Source organism: Hoplias malabaricus, chromosome 2 (genome assembly GCF_029633855.1).
Source record: "Hoplias malabaricus isolate fHopMal1 chromosome 2, fHopMal1.hap1, whole genome shotgun sequence".
NCBI lineage: Eukaryota > Metazoa > Chordata > Actinopteri > Characiformes > Erythrinidae > Hoplias > Hoplias malabaricus.
Window position 1 is genome coordinate 7,394,162 of NC_089801.1, and position 22,911 is coordinate 7,417,072.

The following is a 22,911-nucleotide window of genomic DNA, read 5'->3' on the forward strand; positions in this document are numbered from 1 at the left end:
CGCCAGCGAGGGAGAGAGGCAGACGGAGAAAGAGAGGGAGAGAAAGGAAGAGAGAGAGAGGGCGGGGGTCTTTGGAATAAGTCTGAGGGTACTTAGAGGCAATGGCGAAGAAGTGGAATGGACTCTGAATACAGTCATTTGTCTTAGTTAAGCGTCTGACTGAAAAGGCTATTAATACTGAATTATATCAGCTGCAGACGAGTGCCTCACACTGTTTAATCCCCTCTCCGTGTTCTCAGCTCGAGATGGGACTAATTCACTAGTGTGACTCGCAGAACTCATCTAAGATGAACTGATGGACTGAAAGTTCCTCACAACAATGTAAAGACTGCATTAAGAACAGCCTTTATTGACGAAGCCTTCAAAAGACAGATCTTGGTTCCATTTTTGTCCGAGAACATCCCTGAGGTTAGAAATGAGAACTGGCAAAAAATGAAGAAAGACTGAAGCAGGACTATTTCTACATGGGCGCGGATTTTTTTGGTGTTTGTGGCTCATTCGCACGGGATAAACATTTCTGTATCAATTTCACAGATAATGTGACAGATAATAAGAGTGTAAATGAATTAACTTACAAATTGCCATCACACTGAAATAGACCCAGATGAGAAACATTTTGTTGCTGCTACAGGAGACTATTTAATTCTAAAATAAGTATTAATACTTAGTATTAGCAGTGAATAAATATAACTCATATATTAATAGAGAGGACTAGAATCAGTGGTCTGTAAGAATTACACTTATATTACACAAATGCAATTATACACTCATTCATTGCCTGTAACAGCTTATCCAGTACAGGTCTGCGGTGGACCCGGAGCCTACTTGGAATCACTGGGCACAACATGGGAACACAACCTTCGCAGAGTGACACACACCCACACATCCACTCACACACTCACACCAATGGACACTTTTGAGTCACCAATCCGCCTACCAACGTGTGTTTTTCTGGACCGTGAGAGGAAACGGAAGCACCCAGAGGAAACCCACGCAGACACAGGGAGAACACACCAAACTCCTCACAAAGAGTCACCCGGAGTGGGACTCTAACCCACAATCCCAGCTGTGTGACAGCGTCACTACCTGTGGCGCCACTGTGCCGCCCACTAATGTAATGACCCTATTCAAATTTAATTGGGATTTTAATACTTAAGTGCTTCCAGAGTGTTTTCACACTGGAGGTTTTCTCAAGACCCACAGCCATTCATGTGAGGAAACTATCGAGTGTTTCTGGGCATTGAACTTCTCAACTGAGGTTTTTATTGGTCGTCTTCTATTATTGGGAACAGCCATGATCAGTTTGATTCAGAACAGCAACAAAAATCGGGTAAGGGGAATCGAAAGGACTGCACTTTCTCTTCCCCCAATATCCACAGATGAGCAAGACCCACAACTACCCCTGTCTTTGCTCCTCCAGGCTCCTCCTTGTGGAGGAGGGTAGGAAACCAACCCCCCTCATCCCACTCCCTAATTAATTGAGTACAGTGCTGTAAAAATGAATTACACCAGGGGAGCCACAGGAGCAAAAAAAAAAACCTTTTTACATACTGTTCCTTTAAGCCCCCTGTCCATTGTCTCCTATAGTCAATATGTAGAATAGCACTGAGCCTGCAAGGCATTCGCCCAAGTGAACGCAAACCTGCTACAATAAATCCCTCCCCCACACAATTAAAAAAACAAATACCATGGCTGAAAAACAAATTTGTACTCATCTAAACCCCTGTTTTCTATGCTTATATGACATGATACCTTTCAACAGCAAGCCCATGTGCCCATTTAATTGATTTGATAAATATTAAGGCCTTAGAGAGCCATTTCGCGATATAAAATGGAGGCAAGGTTCCTACTGCAGATCTTATTCCCAGACGTATAAATATTTTCTCCTGCCAAGCCCTGACCGGTGGCTTGAATTAGACCAGGGCTATCGGGTCGATAAAAAACATAAGAGCGATATTTGTCTGTGGGTGACTGGTTATTTCGTTAACACTCTTACTGGACCCTTAACATATGACATCCCTTCCCAGGCAGTCGATGTTTACGAGGCACTTCATAAACAGGACAAGTCTAGCTTGACTTACAGTTATGTTCCTGACAACTAAGCCACTTCATTATGCTTTCCCTTCAAGAAACATGCTGCCTTGCACTTCTAACCTGTTGGATCTACTACTCGGTGCATGTCCGACACTGCAGATGTAAGGCCTGTCAAGTGACATGTTGGTCTATGAGAGAGAAGAGAGGGCATTTTTCCTGTTGGTTCTACTGAGCTAAAGTTCAATCACATGATGATTCCGTACAAGCTCAAAAGCATGCAATCTTCAGCCAATTTCCATTCATGAAGAAACAAAGAAAAAGTGAAGAACACTTCAACTGCAGGCTTATTTCAAATGGAGCTCATACGAAATGAGGGCAATCACTCCAGCAGCAACCGACAGGCTAAGTCATTACATTTCTGAATGATCGGGCCAAGCCTGCGGTCAACCGAATGAATAATCGGCATCCGGAATAGTGATCTAGCACTTCAGCTTGATTGGGTGTCCTGGATAGAAGAGAGAGAGAGAGAGAGAGAGAGAGAGAGAGAGAGAGAGAGAGAGAGACTCCAGTGGAGGTTAGATGGACTCTGCTTTTAAATGATGTATGTTGTTGATCTTCAGAGAGAGCACTCTGCTTGGCTTGAGGCAGTGTCTAATGACCCCTTTAGGGAGTGTGCGGACACACGCTTTGTTGTGCCACCTCCCCGAGAGCGGGCTGGTTAAGTTGAGATGCTGCGGCTGGGTTCTAGGGAGCTGAAGGGAAAATCCCCAATCCTCAGACTGGTCTGACCCCAGCAGGACCCAGAGGGAGAGTGGGCAGGCTGGCTGCATCGTTAGCCTCTGCTCCTTGCTTTGGGCATTGTGACTGCAGGGGAGAGTTGAAGGGAGTTTTCTCTGTCTCTGTCTCTATCTTTCTTGCTCTCCCTGTCTCTCTTCCATTCTGTGTCTTGCTCACTTTCTCCTGCTCTGCTGCAGCACAGGGTCAGGACGCTGAGGGGAGCTGTGCTCGCTTTCTTGATAAATATGACTTTTAGAATATGACTTGCTGGATTTTACAGCAGAGCAGCAATGCATTAGCTGATCTCATCACAGTCGGTCAGTTACAAAATCAAATAAATGTGGCCAGCACTGTTTTTGTTTTTTTTATTAATACATTCTTAAGGTAATCTGAGTCTATAGCAATGTAAATAAACCTACAATAATTACACTGCTGTTACATGAAAGAGCTTAAAACTCTAAATTGTACGTTTCTTTTAGTTGCTAACCACTTATATTACATTTATTTATCAGGTGTTGTTGTCCAGAGTCCAGAATATTCTCCTCTAGATTTACGGCTCAGTCAAACAGATACAAGGCGCAACATTGAAAAACAGTGTTGCGGGGGGCTCTGCATGCTGCATGCAGAAAGGCTGTTGATGTGTTGAATGGCAGGCCTTCAAAGCTACATGGAACAAGATCCAGCTGAGTAACAGAGATGTCTTGAGTACCGTCCTACGAATGCCAAAGAGGTTACACAAGGAAACACTTTGTGGGTTTCCACTTGCTCAGCACTTCAGATGATTTGAGGGCAGGGGCTAAAGATCAGAACATCTCTGACAAAGTCTATAAGAAGACAGTACGTCTGTAATGTGTTGGATCACAAAGGCATCAAACTGCATTTCTGTTTTCACAAACACATGCAGAGTCTTGGTAAATTTACAGTAAGACGAGTCAGCTTGCTTACTTAGCAATCACGTCTTTTAATAGACCATGACGTACGCTGAAACAATATGCTGCACAGCATACGTTCCAATCAAGGATGATCATAGCACGGCTGGGTTTGTCTTCTATGACACCTGACTCAAGGGACCAGTAATTAACTGATGAGTTCAATCAAGTATCAAGATAAATTAAGAAAAATGACACAGTGCCCTTCAGACTTCTCCCCATTCCGGAGGAGAGTGTACCATTATAGAACAGGAAAGATGATCCACGCAAACTCAGAAATCACTAGAGGTTTTATATATTCTATATGTCGCAAAGATCTGGACAGTTTCCTTGATTATTGGAGTTAGTTACGTAAGGTTTACAAGCTTGAATTGTGCATACACAGTTTGTGAAACCACAGAAAGTCATGGAATTAAATGGGAATCAATTAACAACTACACAATGCCATGTCTGGGCTAGAGGAATAAAATCCCTCCTGGTATACAACTGTATAGCAGTTGAATATCATTCTTGGGAGATATCCATCCATCCATTATCTGTAACCCTTATCCAGTTCAGGGTCGCGGTGGGTCCAGAGCCTACCTGGAATCATTGGGCGCAAGGTGGGAATACACCCTGGAGGGGGCGGGAGAAATAGACTCCATCCTTATCAATCACTTTTTTGTAATTAGCTGGAGTGGCTTGCGTGATCAAAAATGTATTATCCATCTCAGGATTTTCTGGAATACAAGCTCATTCTGCAGCAAAAAGGGATATGCTCCCTGTTTATACCCAAAATTGACAAGAAATGTTTACTGAGCAGGTGTCCTTAAGCTTTTAAACACACTGCGTCAAGTATAGGCTTTTAAAGATCAGACGTTGAATGGAGAAGATGAATCAAGTCCTAAATCTAAGCCCTGAACAGTGCAATTAGTTTCAAGAGTATGACATCTTACATCTCGTCCAGGTGTTCCCACGGGACTAGGCTCTCCTGCGTCACCCTTTTCTCCCTAGAAAAGAGATGGAATAAGATACATTTGTTTAAAGAGACCGTATAATTTATTAAAGCATCTCTTGTTAGTGGGAGTTTGGTTTTCATAATCAGAACGTTACAGAGGAAGGTCATTTTAAAGAAAAATGTGATTTTCTCTACTAAAGTATCAGCAATAAATTATCTTAAAATTTAACAGTAGAATGAATTGTTCCACCTCATTCTTAACTCACAAACAATTTATTATATAATAATAATTGTTAACTACAGGGGGAAAGTTTGTGAACAAACTTTGACTTGTCACATATTGCTAGCATCGTTGCAACTTTAACTTATATGCATATATCTATGACGTTAGATTTAGAGAACAATCTATTAAATGCTTCCTTTAAAATACTACAAGATTAAAAAGACTGCCAATATATTTTAGCTGCCACATTAAAAAAACCCACTTTTAAAAAACGGTCATTTAAATTAGATTTCCGCCTTAAATAAATGACAACTTCAAATAACCCTAAAACCTTATCAAGATTGCTAATATATGCTGAACACACCTTAAGAAAAACTAAGAAAAACAAGGAATCAGAGGAAAAAAAGATTTCGTCTCTACACCTCACGGTGTAGGAGATATGGACCTATACACATTTTGATTTGCTATAGTGCCACACCAATAAGTGTCATTTTTGTTGTCCTCTGAGATGCACACAAACTACATCTACCCTCAAAGTGGGGAGTCTGTACGACCTACGGTCTCTTCCACACAACGACTTTTACAGGTGAGAAAGAATAATAATAAGAAAAACCTTAACAAATACAATAAAATGTAAATGTGTAAAATAAAAATTTAGCTATAATAATAACAAGAATAAGAAAACGAAGAACAGTAATTTGAAGAAGAACAATAATAATACCCTGGTAATATTTTTTGCAGCTATCATAAATATAATATATAATATAATATATATAATATATAATAAGCACAGAATACCAGGAAAACATTTTTAGCTAAGCGCTAAATCTCATGTTAGCATACTATTCAGTGATCTGACTGTGCAGACCATGGTTAAGACAGACTTTCTGAAATATAACTCACCGGCAGCAAACACTAACCAAATAGTACCATAGTAATAAATTTAATAATCACAGCTAAACACGTGGATGCAGTTTTGTATCTTAGCTTAGCTAATACAATAGTGTCACAGCATCTTGAAAAGGCACATATTACCAAATAGGCTTGTGTGTTAGTTCTGAATAACAAATTCAGCATGTTTACAAGTATTTTAATGTGTCTGAATATTATATTTTTACTGTAGCACTAAGTTTCACATTTTGATCATTTTGATATTAGGAAAGCTGCTTTTCAATTTTTTTATGTCACAGGCATCTTTGAATTTAATAGCAAACTTTAAGACATTAAACAGGTATCAATCACCCCCTATCACCCCTAGTTTCTCACCACCAGCTCCACACACAACAGTCCATATACAAAAAGGTGAAAGTGTACTAGACAGATCTGATAACATACAGGGAAAATAGTTTGTTTCATTATATTAGCTTTATAAGATATGCTACCATGAGGCCATTAGGTCCTGCTCCTCGATTGGGTCTACAGATTCTCTCAATCATGTGTGTTTTGAATTATGATTTGGGGCCTTTCTGAGGTTTCCTGACGTTTTAACTAAATAAACTGTATTAATTATGCCTCAACCTTTAAGTAGAATTGATTGTTTATGGGTATTTGTCCTTATAAATCAAAATAAATTCCAGGACTTTCATAACCAGATACATCAGAAAAGAAAAGAGGTATTATTGTTAACTAACGGTACATACAGTGTAAATGAAGCTTCAAAAGTACAACAGTGAACTTACAGTCCAACCATGTGCCCTATAGTTATAACCCATTTTCCCATAAGGGAAAGTGAATGTATATTTTCTCAATATAATTTTTTAAATAGACTAATACAAAGTAAGGCCTGGAGTGCATTGAGAATGCATTATAATAACTGACCACTGTAATGGAATATGATACAATCAAGACATGCCCTTGAGGTCAACACCAGAGTGAATACTTATGGCAACATATCAACAATTTTAGTCAAAATATGCAGAGACAATTCTGTTAGTTAACTGACTTTTTCCATCTGGAAAAACACAGGAAACAACCCCATTTACTCCAGTATATTTACACTCAGCATTTCACTCTGAAGTCCACATAGCTAAGCCATTAATACTTAACAAATTCAACATTTATCAATGTTTTATTAATATTTTTGTGATAATGAAACACAGCAATTAGCAAATTACATTAGCTTAACCTGTAGATTCTGCCTTTTCAGTTCTATCTTCTCATGTGACATATTAGACTCACAGCTAGATTAATAAGGCTATGAAACGGGCTGTGACTGGTGGATTTGTGTGTCCATATACATTGTGTAAAACTAAAAAAAAGACACTCATGAGTTAATATACATTTTCACAAGAGATGAAAAGATGAAGAATTTGAAGGAGATGTGGGATGTATCTTAACATTTTGATGTGAGACATACTAAGATTGAGTGAATTAAGTGGTGAATTTAAGAACTTATGCAAAGTCCTTAGACCACTGGGGCTTATATTATCACGATACAGTATGCCTCACAATTTGTTTCACAGCTGGCTACATTTTTATTGATCAGCATCTGACTGAAAAGTATAGTGTCCACAGTTTGTGCCATGTCTAAAGGTCAGTCAGACTACTTGACATTTAAGCTAAAAGGTGCCCAACCACTCATTCTTCAACCTAATTTAATATTGAACAAATGTCAATATGAGGTACCATATTTTACTGTATCTCTCTTCCAGTATTTTATACAGTACATGGTCAAAATGAACACCTGCTCTTCCAACATTTCCTTTGAAATAAAGGTTATAAACCTGAAATCTGTGTCCATCCCCATTAGCTGCAGTAACAGCTCATCCTCTTCTGTGAAGGATTTATCAGACATGTTGAAACACCGCAGTAAGGATAGTGAGGTCCAGCATGGTGGTTTACTGCTTAGGTCTGGATCGAATATATATCCCACCAACTTATTTTAATGGAACTCGATGAAGCGCCAATGCTTCACTGTCCAATGTTCTAGTGTATTATATGTAAGAACATTTCTCGTCGTGTGTTTGTGCATTGCTTGTTTGGTTATTTGATTGCGATGTGCTTTTCCGCAGGTTTGTGTTCCTCTGGTCATTCAGTGTGTCAGTTTTTGCCCCCAGTCTCTAGTCATGTTGTTAGAATCTTTGTTTTGATTCACTGTTAGTGTTTGCCTGTCATTTCCTGATACATCCACTTCTGCATGTGTATCCAGCCTCCATGTTCCTTCTCCAAAACCCACACCATGCCATTGTGCAACTCTATGCCACACTTGGATTTGGCAATGCTGAACTTTGCTCATGTGCTTCACTCAATTTTAGGTGTTTCAGTGAAGATTACATACAATTCAGTCTGAAGTGACTGGCATCGGTCTTGTAATTTAAGCTTGGACTAATATTATATAATTGTCAAATAGCATTGCATCAAGATGATTAATATTATTTTTCATAGATCCCTTTTTTCTTGTAGACTGTTAAGGAATTTCTGTTCTATACAAATAAGGCTGATTGCGTTCAACAAAGAGAAACTGTACCTTTACAAAAACATCCAAAACTAATTTCCACAAAGGCACATTCTCCACAGAGAGACACACAAGCACGATAGGAAGCCATAATCAGTAAAGACAGTAAGGGGCTGTCTAACAACAAAGGATTCCATTGAGGGCCATACTGAAACATCTCAAAAGACCAGATTCTTCAGCAGCTTGCTACTGGGTAACATAGACCTTGACTGCATAATTGCAATTAACTCAGCAAATTACTTTTTGAAGGGTAAATATTTTACGGCAGCTTAGAGGAGTTAAGCTCCAGCTTTTTCAAAAGCTTTCTGACTTTTAACGTGTTGACAATCACATTTGAGACTGACAAAGGTTCTTTTCACTTTGAGCAAATGTGAAAAAGACTGGACTAAAAGGGAAGCTCAGTACATTAAAGATGGCTTAATGATAATAATCTGGCTCCAAACAAATTGACTGAAGTAGGCCCTTTTCCCCCAAAAAGGCCTGAAATGAAAGGTCTTGACTTTTCACTATCTGCAGTGTATCTGTCAATCATCTTCATGAAATGGCTATTCATTAGTTTCAATGAGAACATCTCTTTCTCATTGGCAATGTCAAAGTATCCTTTGTGCTTCATATCTGATATTAGTATATTCCCACATATTTAAACTATTACAACTATAACATAATGCGTCATCATACCAAAAATGGTAGCTTTAGCCAAAACATCTCATCAAACCGTATCAGAGCTCTGGCACCAAAGCACAATCCTAAAGCCAACTGCGAAAGGAGGTCAAGCTCTGCTGGACTGTCTGGATTGTCTGTAATGATCGCAAGCTGTAGTTCCACTGAAAAATGCATGTACAGTTACTGTCCAAAAGGGTGCCCACCCATTAAGAGCTTTTAATTACTGTTTTGATTTGAAATGTAATAAATAATGGGTGGACACTCCATGTGTCTTAATTGGAGTTTCTCTCTTTCTTGCTCATGGGATGTAATTGGGGTGGTCAATCCATTGCTCACTGACAGCAAAAAATGTTTCATGTCCCACAAAAAGTCAGTGTCTCACAACTAAAAACCACTAGTCTAGTGTCACTTGACCTCAGCACGCGATGTAACACAATCCTATTATTAACACGTTTTTTACAGTGACACTTTGGCACAGATTTATGGACAAACGTGATGTAAATATGTAAATGAACATCCTAAATATTATGAATCCCTAGACTATGCTCACCCCATTATAGTCGAAGTGATGTGTCACTCAACAGCCTTTTTTAAATTACAGCCAGTACAAGCAGGAGGGGAAATCGCAAAAAACGAATGACTGCGGCTGACAACTATATAATCCCACATAAAAAGCTAACCATAATTCAAAATCTAAACAATAACACATCTTTAAATCTCAATGAGTTATAGGCTCCTAAAAGCTAAATATTTGAGTAGATTATTTGAACAGGAAGTCAGCTGAAGGAGGTCATTTACAGTCTGAATGGTGCTCAGAAGCAGAGTTTGACTGCTGGGCTTTCTCGCTGCACTCCTGAAAGTGTGTTTGAGTCTATCAAGTGGGCTATAAAACTGCCTGTCACCACCACAGCGTTATTAAGGCTCAGAGTTGTTGTACACTTGCCAAAGTCTTTGTGAGAAGGCACTACTTGTGGCATCCGCAATAATGGACAACAACACATGAAGCTGCTCATCTTATCCATTATAAAGATCACTGGTAACCCTTTACTGTATGAGTTTGTTGACACGTATAAATCTTTCATGGCAGCTGTCATAAACCTACATAAATATCTATAAAGGCTTATTCCAAGATGTGGCATTGATTTCTAGATCATTTCAAGGCTGTCAACGAATTTAAAAACATCTGTGATGCACACATTCGAATGATTACTCTGAAAATAAAGTGAAAAACTAGAGTTTTAAAAAGATCAAACCATGAAACAGACCTAAAATATCAGTAACTACATCACAAAAAAATCCTTACCAAGACAACACAATTAACAAAGGGCCTGGGATTTATTTATTATGTAAAATACCACAACTCTCTTGATTAATTCAGTTAATTTTTAAACTGCATTTTTTTATAGATTAAAATATATTTTCCAACATATTTACATATTCCTTTCTTTTCTTCTGGTTTTGGGTAACACAAATAAATCCATAATGACCAATTATATATACACTGTCTCTTTTGTAAGATAAACAAGGCACTGAACAGATTAAGATGCATATTTAATTGCTTTTTCAAAGTAGCAATAATTTAGAAATAACAGATTCTTTTATCCTCTGTTCCATAAGCTATTTCTCAACTGAATACATCTCTCTCTCTCTCTCTCTCTCTCTCTGTGCAAATGTGTGTGTAGGAGAGAGAGGGAGTGAGAAAGAGAGAGAGAGAGAGAGAGAGAGAGAGAGAGAGAGAGAGACAACTGGAGTGAGTGAGTGACTTTATTTACATTACATATCTCTCTCTCTCTCTCTTTGCACATGTTTGTGTAGGAGAGAGAGGGAGTGAGCGAGAGAGAGAATGAGAGAGAGAGAGAGAGAGAGAGAGGGAGTGAGAGAGAGAGAGAATGAGAGAGAGAGAGAGAGAGAATGAGAGAGAGAGAGAGAGAGAGAGAGAGAGAGAGAGAGAGACAGCTGGAGTGAGTGAGTGACTTTATTTACATTAAAGGTATTATTAACATTAAGGCACTCCATGTTTTGAAAGCAGTTATGTCTCATGTTAGAAGTATGGTCAGAAAATTGCTGCAACAACAGATGAGCTATAGTCAATTAGTGTAATCCTACAAAGTTCACTTACCGTTGAAACCTGATCAACTGCAATAAATATACGAATTTCATAGAAGGTAATTTTGTTGCGCACTGTGTACTGAGAGGTGACATTATGATTATGATACAAAAGTCTGATGATAATTTGTAATCTACAGCGAGTGTTGACTTTGGTATATAACCTGAAAACATTAACCATGCCAAATACTGAAACTCGGGCCTCAAAATATCAGTGTGATTTCCCTTGTAATGTACAGCAGATGCCTGTCTACACCATCTGGCTTCTAAGCTTGGGGAAAAAATTAAACTTTCAAACAAACAGAAAAACCTATATTCATTTGTTTTCATTAAATATATGCCCTAGAACATGCCCTCGCAAAAGTGTTTCTGCTAATGTGGTTTTAATTATAAAACTAGCATAGCCAGCAGTCATGGGGTGATTATGACACATTTTTTGGGGTCTTTCAAAAAACAGTTCAGCAACAAAAAAACGAGTAGAGCACAATTAAACATCTGTGGACCTAAACAATGCCATTTGGTACCAGATAACTGTAACTATAAATAATTCAGATGGAAGTATTGCCAGGGTATGTATTACTATCATCTTCCATGATCTCATCTGTATGTTAAGAAATCTTAAACCTTATCAAGGTCAACAAGCCACTTTACGTCTCTTACCGACACATCAACAATACACAAATATATTATAAAAACAGGATACCTCAGGACAATATAAACAACCTAAAATCCTAATAATGCCATAACAAGCATCAAAATAAAACTAAAACTAAAGAAAAGAATTACTGAATCACTGTCTCCTCAGTGTTATTGTTCATTTACAAAGGCTTTACCCGGACCGAAAGCTGTGTTTACATTATTCCTCCTAATATATATATCCACATAGGCGGCACGGTGGTGCAGCAGGTAGTGTCGCAGTCGCAGGGTAGTGTCGCAGGGACCTGGAGGTTGTGGGTTCGATTCCCGCTCCGGGTGACTGTCTGTGAGGAGTTGGTGTGTTCTCCCTGTGTCTGCGTGGGTTTCCTCCGGGTGCTCCGGTTTCCTCCCACAGTCCAAAAACACACGTTGGTAGGTGGATTGGCGACTCAAAAGTGACCGTATGTGTGAGTGTGTCTGTGTTGCCCTGTGAAGGACTGGCGCCCCCTCCAGGGTGTATTCCCGCCTTGCGCCCAATGATTCCAGGTAGGCACTGAACCCACTGCAACCCTGACTTGGATAAGCACTTACAGATAATGAATGAATGAACATATCCTCCATATTCAGGACTACTACTTGGGAAATTTGCAAAGTGTTCCGTAATATTCTTTTCTGTTGTTATTACATTCCCAAGTGAGAATTTACATTTAACAAAAACAAATGTCTAAAAACAACTGAATTTGAATGTATTATATTAGAAGCAGAGTCGTAATCTAAAAACTTCGACACCGCCGGAATTAAGTTAGGAGAAGATTTAGAAACGCTTGTCTGGATATTTCTGTAAAGCTCTTTTCTTATCTGGAGTTAGGATAAGATTATACATGTCAGAAGTGTTATTCTCTGATAGCTACTGTGCTAAACATAGGTCTGAAGTCGTTGTGTTGAATAAGCTGATAAGATTTCAGAGTTCGGATGTTTTTTGTTATACAGCCCCTGGCTCACTTCCTTTGAGTTTACACAGGCAACCTGTAAAAAGTAACCTTGCAAACACAAATATGCTGTGGACACTGTGTGAAATTAAATGCTGTCAGCCACAGGTGAAAAAAAAGGTTCACCTTGGGCCGCAGTGTGATTCCTATCTGTGAAAGTGCAGAAACAGCTTGTCACAAGCCTGTCCCACGCATAATTCATTGGAGTACAGATCCAAATCCTCTGGCATCTACTTCTCCGGCCCTGAGTTACAAGGACACGGCCGTGTGTTCGCTACCGCTGATGGCTTTCTGTGTGAAGTGCAGCCTGGAGCTTGCCACATGGAATGAGTGTTTACAAAAACTATTTAATTGACCCTCATTAGTAATGACAATATTGTGTTTTGTTGTTTAGCGCGTGCCAGTAATTAGCATTCCCCACTTTGTTACAGTGTGATCTCTCTTTCCTGCTTTGGTCTTATTCTTTCTTTTCCATTTGGTCTGTTGCCTCGCCTGATGAGTGAGAGATGATTATGAACAGGATGTCCTTAATTAAGCCACTTTAAACTGCCCATCTGCTCTAGGCCTCACTCGCAGAGTCACATGGCCATCACAGAAATGAATATGCATTGCCGTCATTTCCATAGGTTAATGCTAATGTAGCACTGGGACACGGCGGGCTGCTGATTGGTGTCTGAGCAAGAGTAAAAGGGAAGAAAAGTGTGCTTTTTATATCCCTACTGTGGGATATATAGCTTTGTTATATTCATTTTGAGTGTGAGATCTATACATCATATAGAAGAAACAAACCTGTCAACCTTTGAATGTGCCTGAAGCACAAATAATGATACTCCATTGCAGTCGTGGCTTAGTACTGGCAGAATCAAATATTCAGTGGGTGATAAAGTGTTTTTCACTGAGCACTACAGAGAACCACCGCAGGCTATGAAATGATCAAGCCTCATGGAAGTCCATCACAATCTCAGGCATAACCTCTAACTACTTTACCTCATTTCGATATAGAGGAATCGCAACACGCGCTTGAATGAACACAGTCTGACACGTGCTACAAAAACAAGTGCCCTTTTTTCAGAGGCCTGCATAATTCTCCCAAAGGCTTTGAAACATGCTTGTAATGAAATCAGAACATGAACTTTGCCTATGGGAGAATAAATAACCTACAGCTATTGATTACTCAGAAAGTCCCATGATGAAGTAGAGCAGACAGGCTTACACACCTTTTCACCATCGATCCCTCGCCCTCCAGCTGACCCAGGCTTACCCTACAATGACATGAATGAATCAGAGGACACATCAGACGTTCATATAAACTAATATAAAAATATCGTGCAGTAAGGTTGTATCTTCAGGACCTGATGAAAGAATAGTGAATTAGATTTAAGATGTTGAGGGCTGGGCTGTGGATGGTCAGTCCACTGCTGTGATAAAACCGAGGGGTTGTTTTTGTATTTGAATAGCAAGTGTTCTTCTTTTTGTCAGTTTTCCTTTCTCAGTAACAGTTTGAGAGCTTGACAGCTACACTTCCTTTAGACTCAATGCTGAGTTGTCTTATCAGAAGGGAACATGGACAGAAAAAGTTTGAAAGTTTTTCAGATTTGAAGCAAGAGTGGAGCTGTCTCTCAAAGAATTGTTCATGTACTGTGGCAGTTTTGGTGGTCTACCAGAGATTGTGCAGATGTTACGAGTGTCTTTTTCCTTTATTTCTTTTATTACTTTTGTCAGTGTTGAATTTTTTTCTTTCCTTTTACTATCCTCTTCCTTAGGGAAAATGCTAATAAGCCAATACCATTTATGTTGAAGTCACTGCAGTGCTGAGAATGGTCAACCATTAAAATTATATCAGTAGTGGTCCTAGAGAGGTACGATTCCTTTGGAAAAGACTAAGGGTGGCTAAAACTGTTTCAACAGATGGGCTACGATCAATAATCGTAAACCTACAATTTAAAATTTAAGTGTATGTACAATGTTGATGTACCTTATAAGCTTGCAACTCAGTCTTAAAATTCTATGCTCTGGATTATTGCTGGGTGATATGAGCGCAAATCAATATCATGATTAATTGTACATTTTATCACAATTACGGTTATTCATTCATTCGTGTGCTTATCCAGTTCAGGGTCACGGTGGGTCCAGAGCCTACCCGGAATCACTGGGCGCAATGTGAAATCACACCCTGGAGGAGCACCAGTCCTTCACAGGGGAACACACACATTCACTCACACCTATGGACACTTTTACGTCAACAATCCACCTACCAACATGTGTTTTTGGACTGTGGGAGGAAACCGGATCACCCGGAGGAAACCCACGCGGACACGTGGAGAACACATAAAACTCCTCACAGACAGTCACCCGGAGCGGGACTCGAACCCACAACCTCCAGGGCCCTGGAGCTGTGTGACTGCGACACTAACCTGCTGCGCCACCGTGCCGCCCCAATTGTGATTAACAAACAATTATTTAATTTTTCTTTATTTTTGACCCTCATAGTTTAGTGACTCCAGTATGCTCCTGTATTAAAGCTGGAATATGTTTTCAAATGTTGCTGGGAGCTTTTTCCTCTCTTGTTTTTGGAGCACTGTTCATATCTGGTGTGTGATCGTACTTTGGTCACTGCAACTTTTTTCTTCTTTTTGTTCAGTGTTGTCTTAATTCAAGACAAATCAAACACATCCAAATCACAGACGCTGTGTTTTTTTTTTGGTACGAGCTGCTCGAGTCGCTAGGTCAGTTTCAGCATTTAGGTTCTCCTCCATGTTGCTTCCTTGAGGCAGAATCACTTGAATACAGCGTGGTAGTGTGGTTTTAAAGGGACAGTACATGAACACACATTGGGGACATAACAGAATAAAAAGTAAAAAAATGTATATATTCGATACAGACAAAATTATGTCGATTAGAAGTTCTGATTCTTGATTTCGATTAGTTTTCTATTAATTGCCCAGCCCTACTCTGGATTTTGATCTTCCTCCAAATGGCTCAAGCGGTAATACTCTCCCTGCTAGCCTGACAGTAATTCTCGGATTAAGAGGAAACCAGAGAACAACCCCCGTGCAACCTAAGGCAACATTCGGTGCAATTTCTCCTCAAGTAATCCAGACCATCCCATATAAGATAGTCTGTTGCTGTGATCTCATTTCAACCCAACACTCCTGAAGCTTCCAACAGATTATTTTATCGAAGGTACCACTGCACAGCACTCCATTCCACTGGCAGGAGAAGGGAGGGAAGAAAAACCCTGACGGTTCACAGTTGGCCCACAAAAAAAGGCCTCGGGGGGGACTGGAGTGGAATTTTTAAGCCTGTTGTTGGCCCACTTTGTGAAGTACAGCATGACAGTCTGTCAGTTGTGTACATGCTACGGTTTCACATCTACTACAGGCTATTTCAGGGTGCAATGGAAGCCATTTTAGTAGACTTCAAAAACGTTATTCGGTCGGGTGTGGTGACATGCCTGGGCTCATGGGACACTTCTCAGGCATGTGGCAAACTGTGAGGGGAGCCGTTTATCAAATAAGACTCACCTTATTCCCTGGATGTCCATCTAAACCAGACAGGCCAGGGATGCCCATGTTACCCTGAGAAAAGATGATTAACTATAACTGAATGTACTGTAAAACAACATTACAGTGCAGTGCTATTATTCCTGCCATAGCCACTGAGCTTCCGATTAAGTTTATTACATGTATTAAGACTTCTTTTGTTATGCAATAAAAGGCCTTGTATATTTAATTTTGTGTAAGTATAACCCATTCTATTAAAAAAATTAAAAACATGAAGAAGGTAGGTGTCTTTGCCTGTTATGTTTGTGTTTCTGTGTGTGTGACTGTTTGTGTGAAGGAGGATTGGGGTTTGATGGTGTGAAATGACACTCTTAAGCATCATAACCTTAATTTGTATCAGGTTTCATGGGTTAATACATAGCCACACAGCTATCTTAACATCCGCTATAGAAATACAGTCCGGATTAACACACTTCTCCTCTACTTCCATGCATCTATTTACTGAAGACGTGTGACTCGCAAACAATCTCTCAGTGCTCACTTAGTAAATCCCAGGCAGACAGACTGGAAATATTAAGACCATGGAAATGATATGGCAACCATGGATGTGTTTTTGTTTTCAGACATGAACCTAATAATACCTTTATGTCCAAAAGATACTCCTCACAATGAGCAATCAGCTTTAAGGTGCAACCACGGTGGACAGGGATATCTGTTGAAACAAAATAGGGCCCTCTGGAAGAGCTACACATGAGCCAAATGTCACCATGTCAGCCATGGGTCTGTGGAGGTGTAGATAATATTACTGTTTGCTAACATCATGCTAAAAAAATCATGTAGAGTAGGCTCTGTTTCAATAACAGCTTCTTGACAGTTACAGAATCTTTCATATTTATGGTGATGAACTGTTGTCTAACAATGGAAAGAGGGACATAAATTCCTGTAAACTGTTCTACAATTAAAGCAACATATAGGCTTTATTTTCTTTCTTTCAAAGATAATTTGTTTAGAACTGTTTATATAACAGCGATGGTGTTGGAAGTCTGCCAGGTTCTGGATAATTATTACCTTATTGAAGAGAATTACGTTATATTTAAATCCTCAATAAGATCTCCTGATAATTAACACTTTTACTGTTAATGTCTTTTATGACTTTAAACAATCTAATAAAGTGTGGTCTGTGGCTTTTATGCAGCACTTACTGTATTAGTAAACACATTAAAACTCAGCGGAATAAGACTTTCTGAAAAGGCAAAAGGTTTAAGAACATTTTCAATTGAAATAGTTCGGTCAGTGAGAACTCTAGTTCAATGATGCCGGCTGCAGCTAGTTGGGGTTCAACACACATCAAGCATTAATACAAGCCTATCTCCCAATGAATCTCCAATGGAATACATGTTTTTGTACGGTGCCAACAGCTCATCATGTCAATAAGCTGTAAACCCATAGCACAGGCAGTTCTGGGAAAAGAAGCATTTGAATCTTTGGCTCCTTTTCAGATGCAAAGCAAGTGGCTTGTAACTCACTCACACACATTCATTCATTCACTCTGTGGTTTAAGAGAATGCTCCACAAAGGGCACTCTATTCAGTGCTTTACAGCAATGACACAGTTTATCCTTGATCAACTCACAGTCACAGCAAGGAGCCTGATTATTGATCTTCTTGTGTGTATTTTACACTCGGATGATTGACGATGGATAGTAAACTATGTAGCAAAGGTTTAGAAATGGACACCTTGTTGTATAGCTGCCCTTTACCTTTGGCGTCTCTTTTAGTGACATCTTTTTTAAAACTGTTGGCTACATCTGGTTGAAAAGGATAATAAAACACAGGACAAAATAAGACTTGACTGATCTTGAAGGAAAATAAAGAAAAAATGATATACCGAGATATGAGTTACTGTTATTAAAGATACTGAGGTTTTTCATGGAAAAAACATCTAAAACATTTAATCTTGTTGAACTGAAATGGGTTGTAGGGGTTTAATCAATGACCAAGTAGAGACTTATTATACACAGCACTTTACAGCACAACAGGCCTTTGATGCACATACAAAGATCACACTGGTGGTCACTGCTTTTTTGTGCTCTTGCTTCATTGCTTGTGCATTACAAGTATTTTCTCCTCTCAAAGTATACAATTTTAAGAGAAAATCATCATGTTGAAGCACATTCTGATTAAAAAAGACTAGTAATTAATACCAACTGTGCAATATGCACTACCTCTCATAAATGTCCAATTTTTAACACTAACACGGCTGCAAATGTTTGTGCTTAGAATGTATAAGGAATATAAAAAGTCTATTTTTCTTAAATAATGATTTGACTGTTGTTTTCTTTTCCCCACAAATGTTAGAGGCACATACTGAAACTTTTTGGTTTTGCAGTCCTTGTTTTAATGAAGCTATTCCTTACTTTATTATTCCATAGTGTATGTGCGCGCTATTGCAGAAATGTCACAGCCAGTCTTTGATGTACTGCACGTAGCTAAAAGGTTACACTGAAAATCATGCAATTCCCAAATGACCAGGATGTCCTCAGTTGAATTAATCCAGGATTTAACAATTTCTTGTGGGTTCCAAAACTCAAGTTCAGCTCATGCTACCAGCTGAAATGAGCAGCTGTTTAAAAGCAGAAAGTCAAAACAGTGAATTACGTTCTTAACATCATTATTTATGGTAGTGTTTGTAATGGCATACATTCTCTAGGAGTAAGAACTCACTTTGTTCTTGAGAATCAAAGTGTCCATATCAACTTTACTGAATCCACCACCTCTATTTGCACATAGTATTGGTAGACTGTAGATTAGTATCTCTGTCAGAACAAATGTGCCCTATAATGACATCAGCTCAAACACAGTTAGTGAGCTTAGTGATGGGGGAGGCAGGGGACATCCTACACATCCAGAGGCTAATTAATTTTTCTTTCTTTTTTGGAGTCACAGCATCATCAGTAATTGAACTCACAATCTCATGATTGTGACAGGGCAAGCACTTAGATCCCTGTACAACTCGCCAGTGTGTGTGTGCATGGATTGAGTGTTGCATGGAATGATAACAATAAGTAGATAAAGAAACAAATTGAGAGTCCCCCACTCCCCCACTCCCCAGGGGCACATTTATTTCCATGCAGTTTTGGGCAATTTCTGTTGAATACAGTGTGAATGCCAGCTGTTGATGTTAAAAAATATTATAATATAGCAGTATAATATAATGTACTAATTCAATAGCATATAGTGGCTGTCCAAAAAAAAAATATGTATCTCACAGCAGCCATCCGCCATATTGTGTGAAAATGTCATGATGAATGGACCAATAGAAATGCTCCAAAATTACTTGGAATAAAGTCTTTTTACACACCGACTTCCATCGAAACTTAAGGTTTTTTCTATCCCCTAAAATGACTATTTTGGAGATGCATGTTTTTATTTGGACTTAGAATATTCATCATAACTATGAGACAATTTCTCATTATTTTTAAATAATAAATGAGAGTCCTCTGTTGTCAGAACCCCTCCCAAAAACAGAGTACCAGTGACATACCTTTTCACCAGGAACACCCAGAAGCCCATCCTTTCCGCCTTCACCCTGGAGAAGAGAAGGAAAATGGGCATTTTAGTGGGTGATCTCTCATTGACATGTGTATGCAGCAGAGACCCGCACTCTGAACACCCACTACACTATTACAGCTGTTAGGGCCTCTTCTTAACACAGTGACCAACAGCTGCAGAGTCGGATACTATTACTTGATAATTGGAAGCGTACAAGCTCCAGACCAACAGTAACCTTGTTGAGTCTAGGTTTCAATATTTGTTGGATATCTTTGTACCTGGGCACTTTGCACTCCTCTCCGGGGGAACTGGGCATTTTTATATTTTTACTAAAAACCTTTTATCTAATTGAGCAGAGCACAGAAAAACCAGCAGATCACATTTCTGTGTTTATTGTGAGGCATTAAGTGATGGCAGTTTACTCCTTTCAAGTCAGACTCCATCTTCCCCAAATGCACTCAAAAACCTGCCATTGCAAGACAATCAATCTGTTGTTTACCCCATCAGTCAGCAAAGCTTCTGAAATAAATGATACTTCCCTGAACTAGTAGGAAAGGCAAAATTTAACCTTGAGATTCCCTTCCTATTTGTCTCTCATGTAGCAAAAAGCTTCTTAAAGAGATTACAAGTGCACTGGCTTTTACTGAGTTAGCTTTAATGAACTGCAAGGCCATGAAACAACTGCTGCAATTTCTCAATAATCTATACAACTCAGAAAACATTTTCTTACAGAAAGTGTTTTTTTTCTGCTTCTGAGAGGAATATCAAATTAAGCTGAGGCAGAACTCTAACAGAAACCACAGGGCAGACATATACTCTCAATTACAAAGCAGCATCAGTTTAGATTTTATAAATATGTTTCAGAATCTCTAATGCAAGGCAAAGGTAGAGTGTATCAACAAATACTGTCTTCTACACAATGCATTCACTTTCTTTGGTTTCCTAAAGACCCTTTCAATGGATAGCTGTTCAGCTGCTGCAAGTTGCTCTGTAATGACTGAAATATTCATATAAAAGTCAGAGCTGTCAGGTCAGAGTGTTTGGACCACACCAGACATCTTTACTTTTTAACATTTCATATGCATAGGCTCCAAAAGCATGGTTTGACTCCATGGGCTGGTTATGTGGAAGCTGAGTGACGTTGGTGGGAGCATGGCTCACAGTGCTGATCTGTACAACACTGAAAGTAAATTTGGAGGATGTTCTTCCAGTTAGATCATGTCACTGGGTGATTTTTTAAAAATCTTGTGATCTGACAGCTGTCTCTGTGTCAAAAAAACAAAACACAAAAAACGTTGACATAGTTTTGGGCAGCAACAAGAGCAGCCATCCCTCCGTATTCACTATATTGTTCGTGGACCTGTGAAATTCTGAAATCTGGAGGTGGATTTCAGTGTAAAAAAAAGTCCAAAGGTAGGAAAGGTATGTTTTCTGCTCCGTCATGGGGCACAGAGCTCGGTAGTGAAGCAGTGTGCTTGGTGGCGTGCCACAGGGCTCAGTTACAGGGAACATAGCTCAGTTGTGGGACACAGGGCTTGGTTTGGAGCTTAGGTCAATTGAAAGGAAGCTTGTTTGAAAAATTATTCCCAGGTGTTGTTAATTGTGTCTTTTTTTTTAGTTTCTATTTATAATCTGTTAGAAATTATTTCCATCTTGTTGAGTTTACCAATTCCCCAAACTTGCCAAAGGTATATATTCGGCCTTAACTTGTCAAGTTTTCTTCAGCCTTAACTTGTCATATCTTCAATTAAGCTAAAAAAATATGTTTTTGTTTTACTCCAACTGCAATGAAGTGTTTCAAACCAAGAGATTTCTTTTTCCCTTGAACTGTACTAGCAAAGTTTGTTGGGCACTAAAGTCTTTCCTTCCCAGTAAGAGCTGTTTCCCTAAACCCACGGCTTATCTCTGTAATTTTCTGAAGGACCATGGATTAATACTGGGTTTATTTAATCCCTGATGACTAAATCTGGACTGCCACCACTGCCAAAATTACAACACTGGATAATATTCTCCCCTAGAGAGAAAGAAAAAAAAACCTTCAGAGTAATCCTACAAGAAGCTGCAGTTGTAGGTCACTATAATTAACCCATAGTTAACACTCCACAGCTCAGAATTTGTAATGCCCTTGTGCTAATCTGTGTCAAAGGCAGCCCAAATTGGCTCTATCTTGTGCCCGGCCCACTTTGAAATTGGGAGGTGAAAATGCCCTCTGGCGTACAATCATGCCTGCCTTATACAGATTTACTTCACTTCAGCTTCCAACCACTCAATTACTGCAGAGCCTATGCCCAATTTTGCTTGTCTGATTTCTGGAATAATTTCCAGTCTGTGGTTGTTGGTGAGTGTGTACTCCAAATAATTACAACAACATTTCTATTATGTAAAAAAATAAATGGAGTGGTTAGGACAACCATGATGATGAAAATGATGAAAAAACTGTCCAAAACAGTTTTATTTAAAAGGAATCCATCCATCCATTATCCACCGCTTATCCGGATCCGGGTCGCGGGGGAAGCAGTCGGAGCAAAGAAACCCAGACCTCCCTCTCCCCAGCCACCGACGCCAGCTCCTCCGGGGGTATACCGAGGCGTTCCCAGGCCAGTCGAGACATATAGTCTCTCCAGCGTGTTCTTGGTCTGCCCCGGGGCCTCCTCCCCGTTGGACATGCCCGGAACACCTCTCCAGGAAGGCGTCCAGGAGGCATCCGAACCAGATGCCCGAACCATCTCAACTGGCTCCTCTCGACGTGGAGGAGCAGCGGCTCCACTCCGAGTCTCTCCCGGATGTCCGAGCTCCTAACCCTGTCTCTAAGGGAGAGTCCAGACATCCTGCGGAGAAAACTCATTTCAGCCGCTTGTACCCGCGATCTCGTTCTTTCGGTCACTACCCAAAGCTCGTGACCATAGGTGAGGGTTGGGACGTAGATTGACCGGTAAATCGAGAGCTTTGCTTTTCTGCTCAGCTCTTTCTTCACCACAACGGACCGGTACAGAGCCCGCATTACTGCTGACGCTGCACCGATCCGCCTGTCAATCTCACGCTCCATCTTTCCCTCACTCGTGAACAAGACCCCGAGGTATTTAAACTCCTCCACTTGAGGCAGGATCTC

At 39.7% G+C, this 22,911-nt stretch overlaps 1 protein-coding gene across 2 annotated transcripts in view; it reads right to left on the reverse strand.

Annotated features, from left to right (window-relative positions):
• The window catches only part of LOC136687626 (collagen alpha-1(XIX) chain), a 114,521-nt gene that overhangs the window by 67,701 nt on the left and 23,909 nt on the right, over positions 1 to 22,911 (reverse strand). For both annotated transcript variants that reach the window (XM_066662134.1, XM_066662135.1), the window contains exons 10-11: positions 19,795 to 19,839; positions 4,676 to 4,729 (exon numbers count right to left, since the gene is read on the reverse strand). In XM_066662134.1, the coding sequence (XP_066518231.1) occupies positions 4,676 to 4,729; positions 19,795 to 19,839 (99 nt within the window). The remainder of the gene's footprint in view (positions 1 to 4,675; positions 4,730 to 19,794; positions 19,840 to 22,911) is intronic.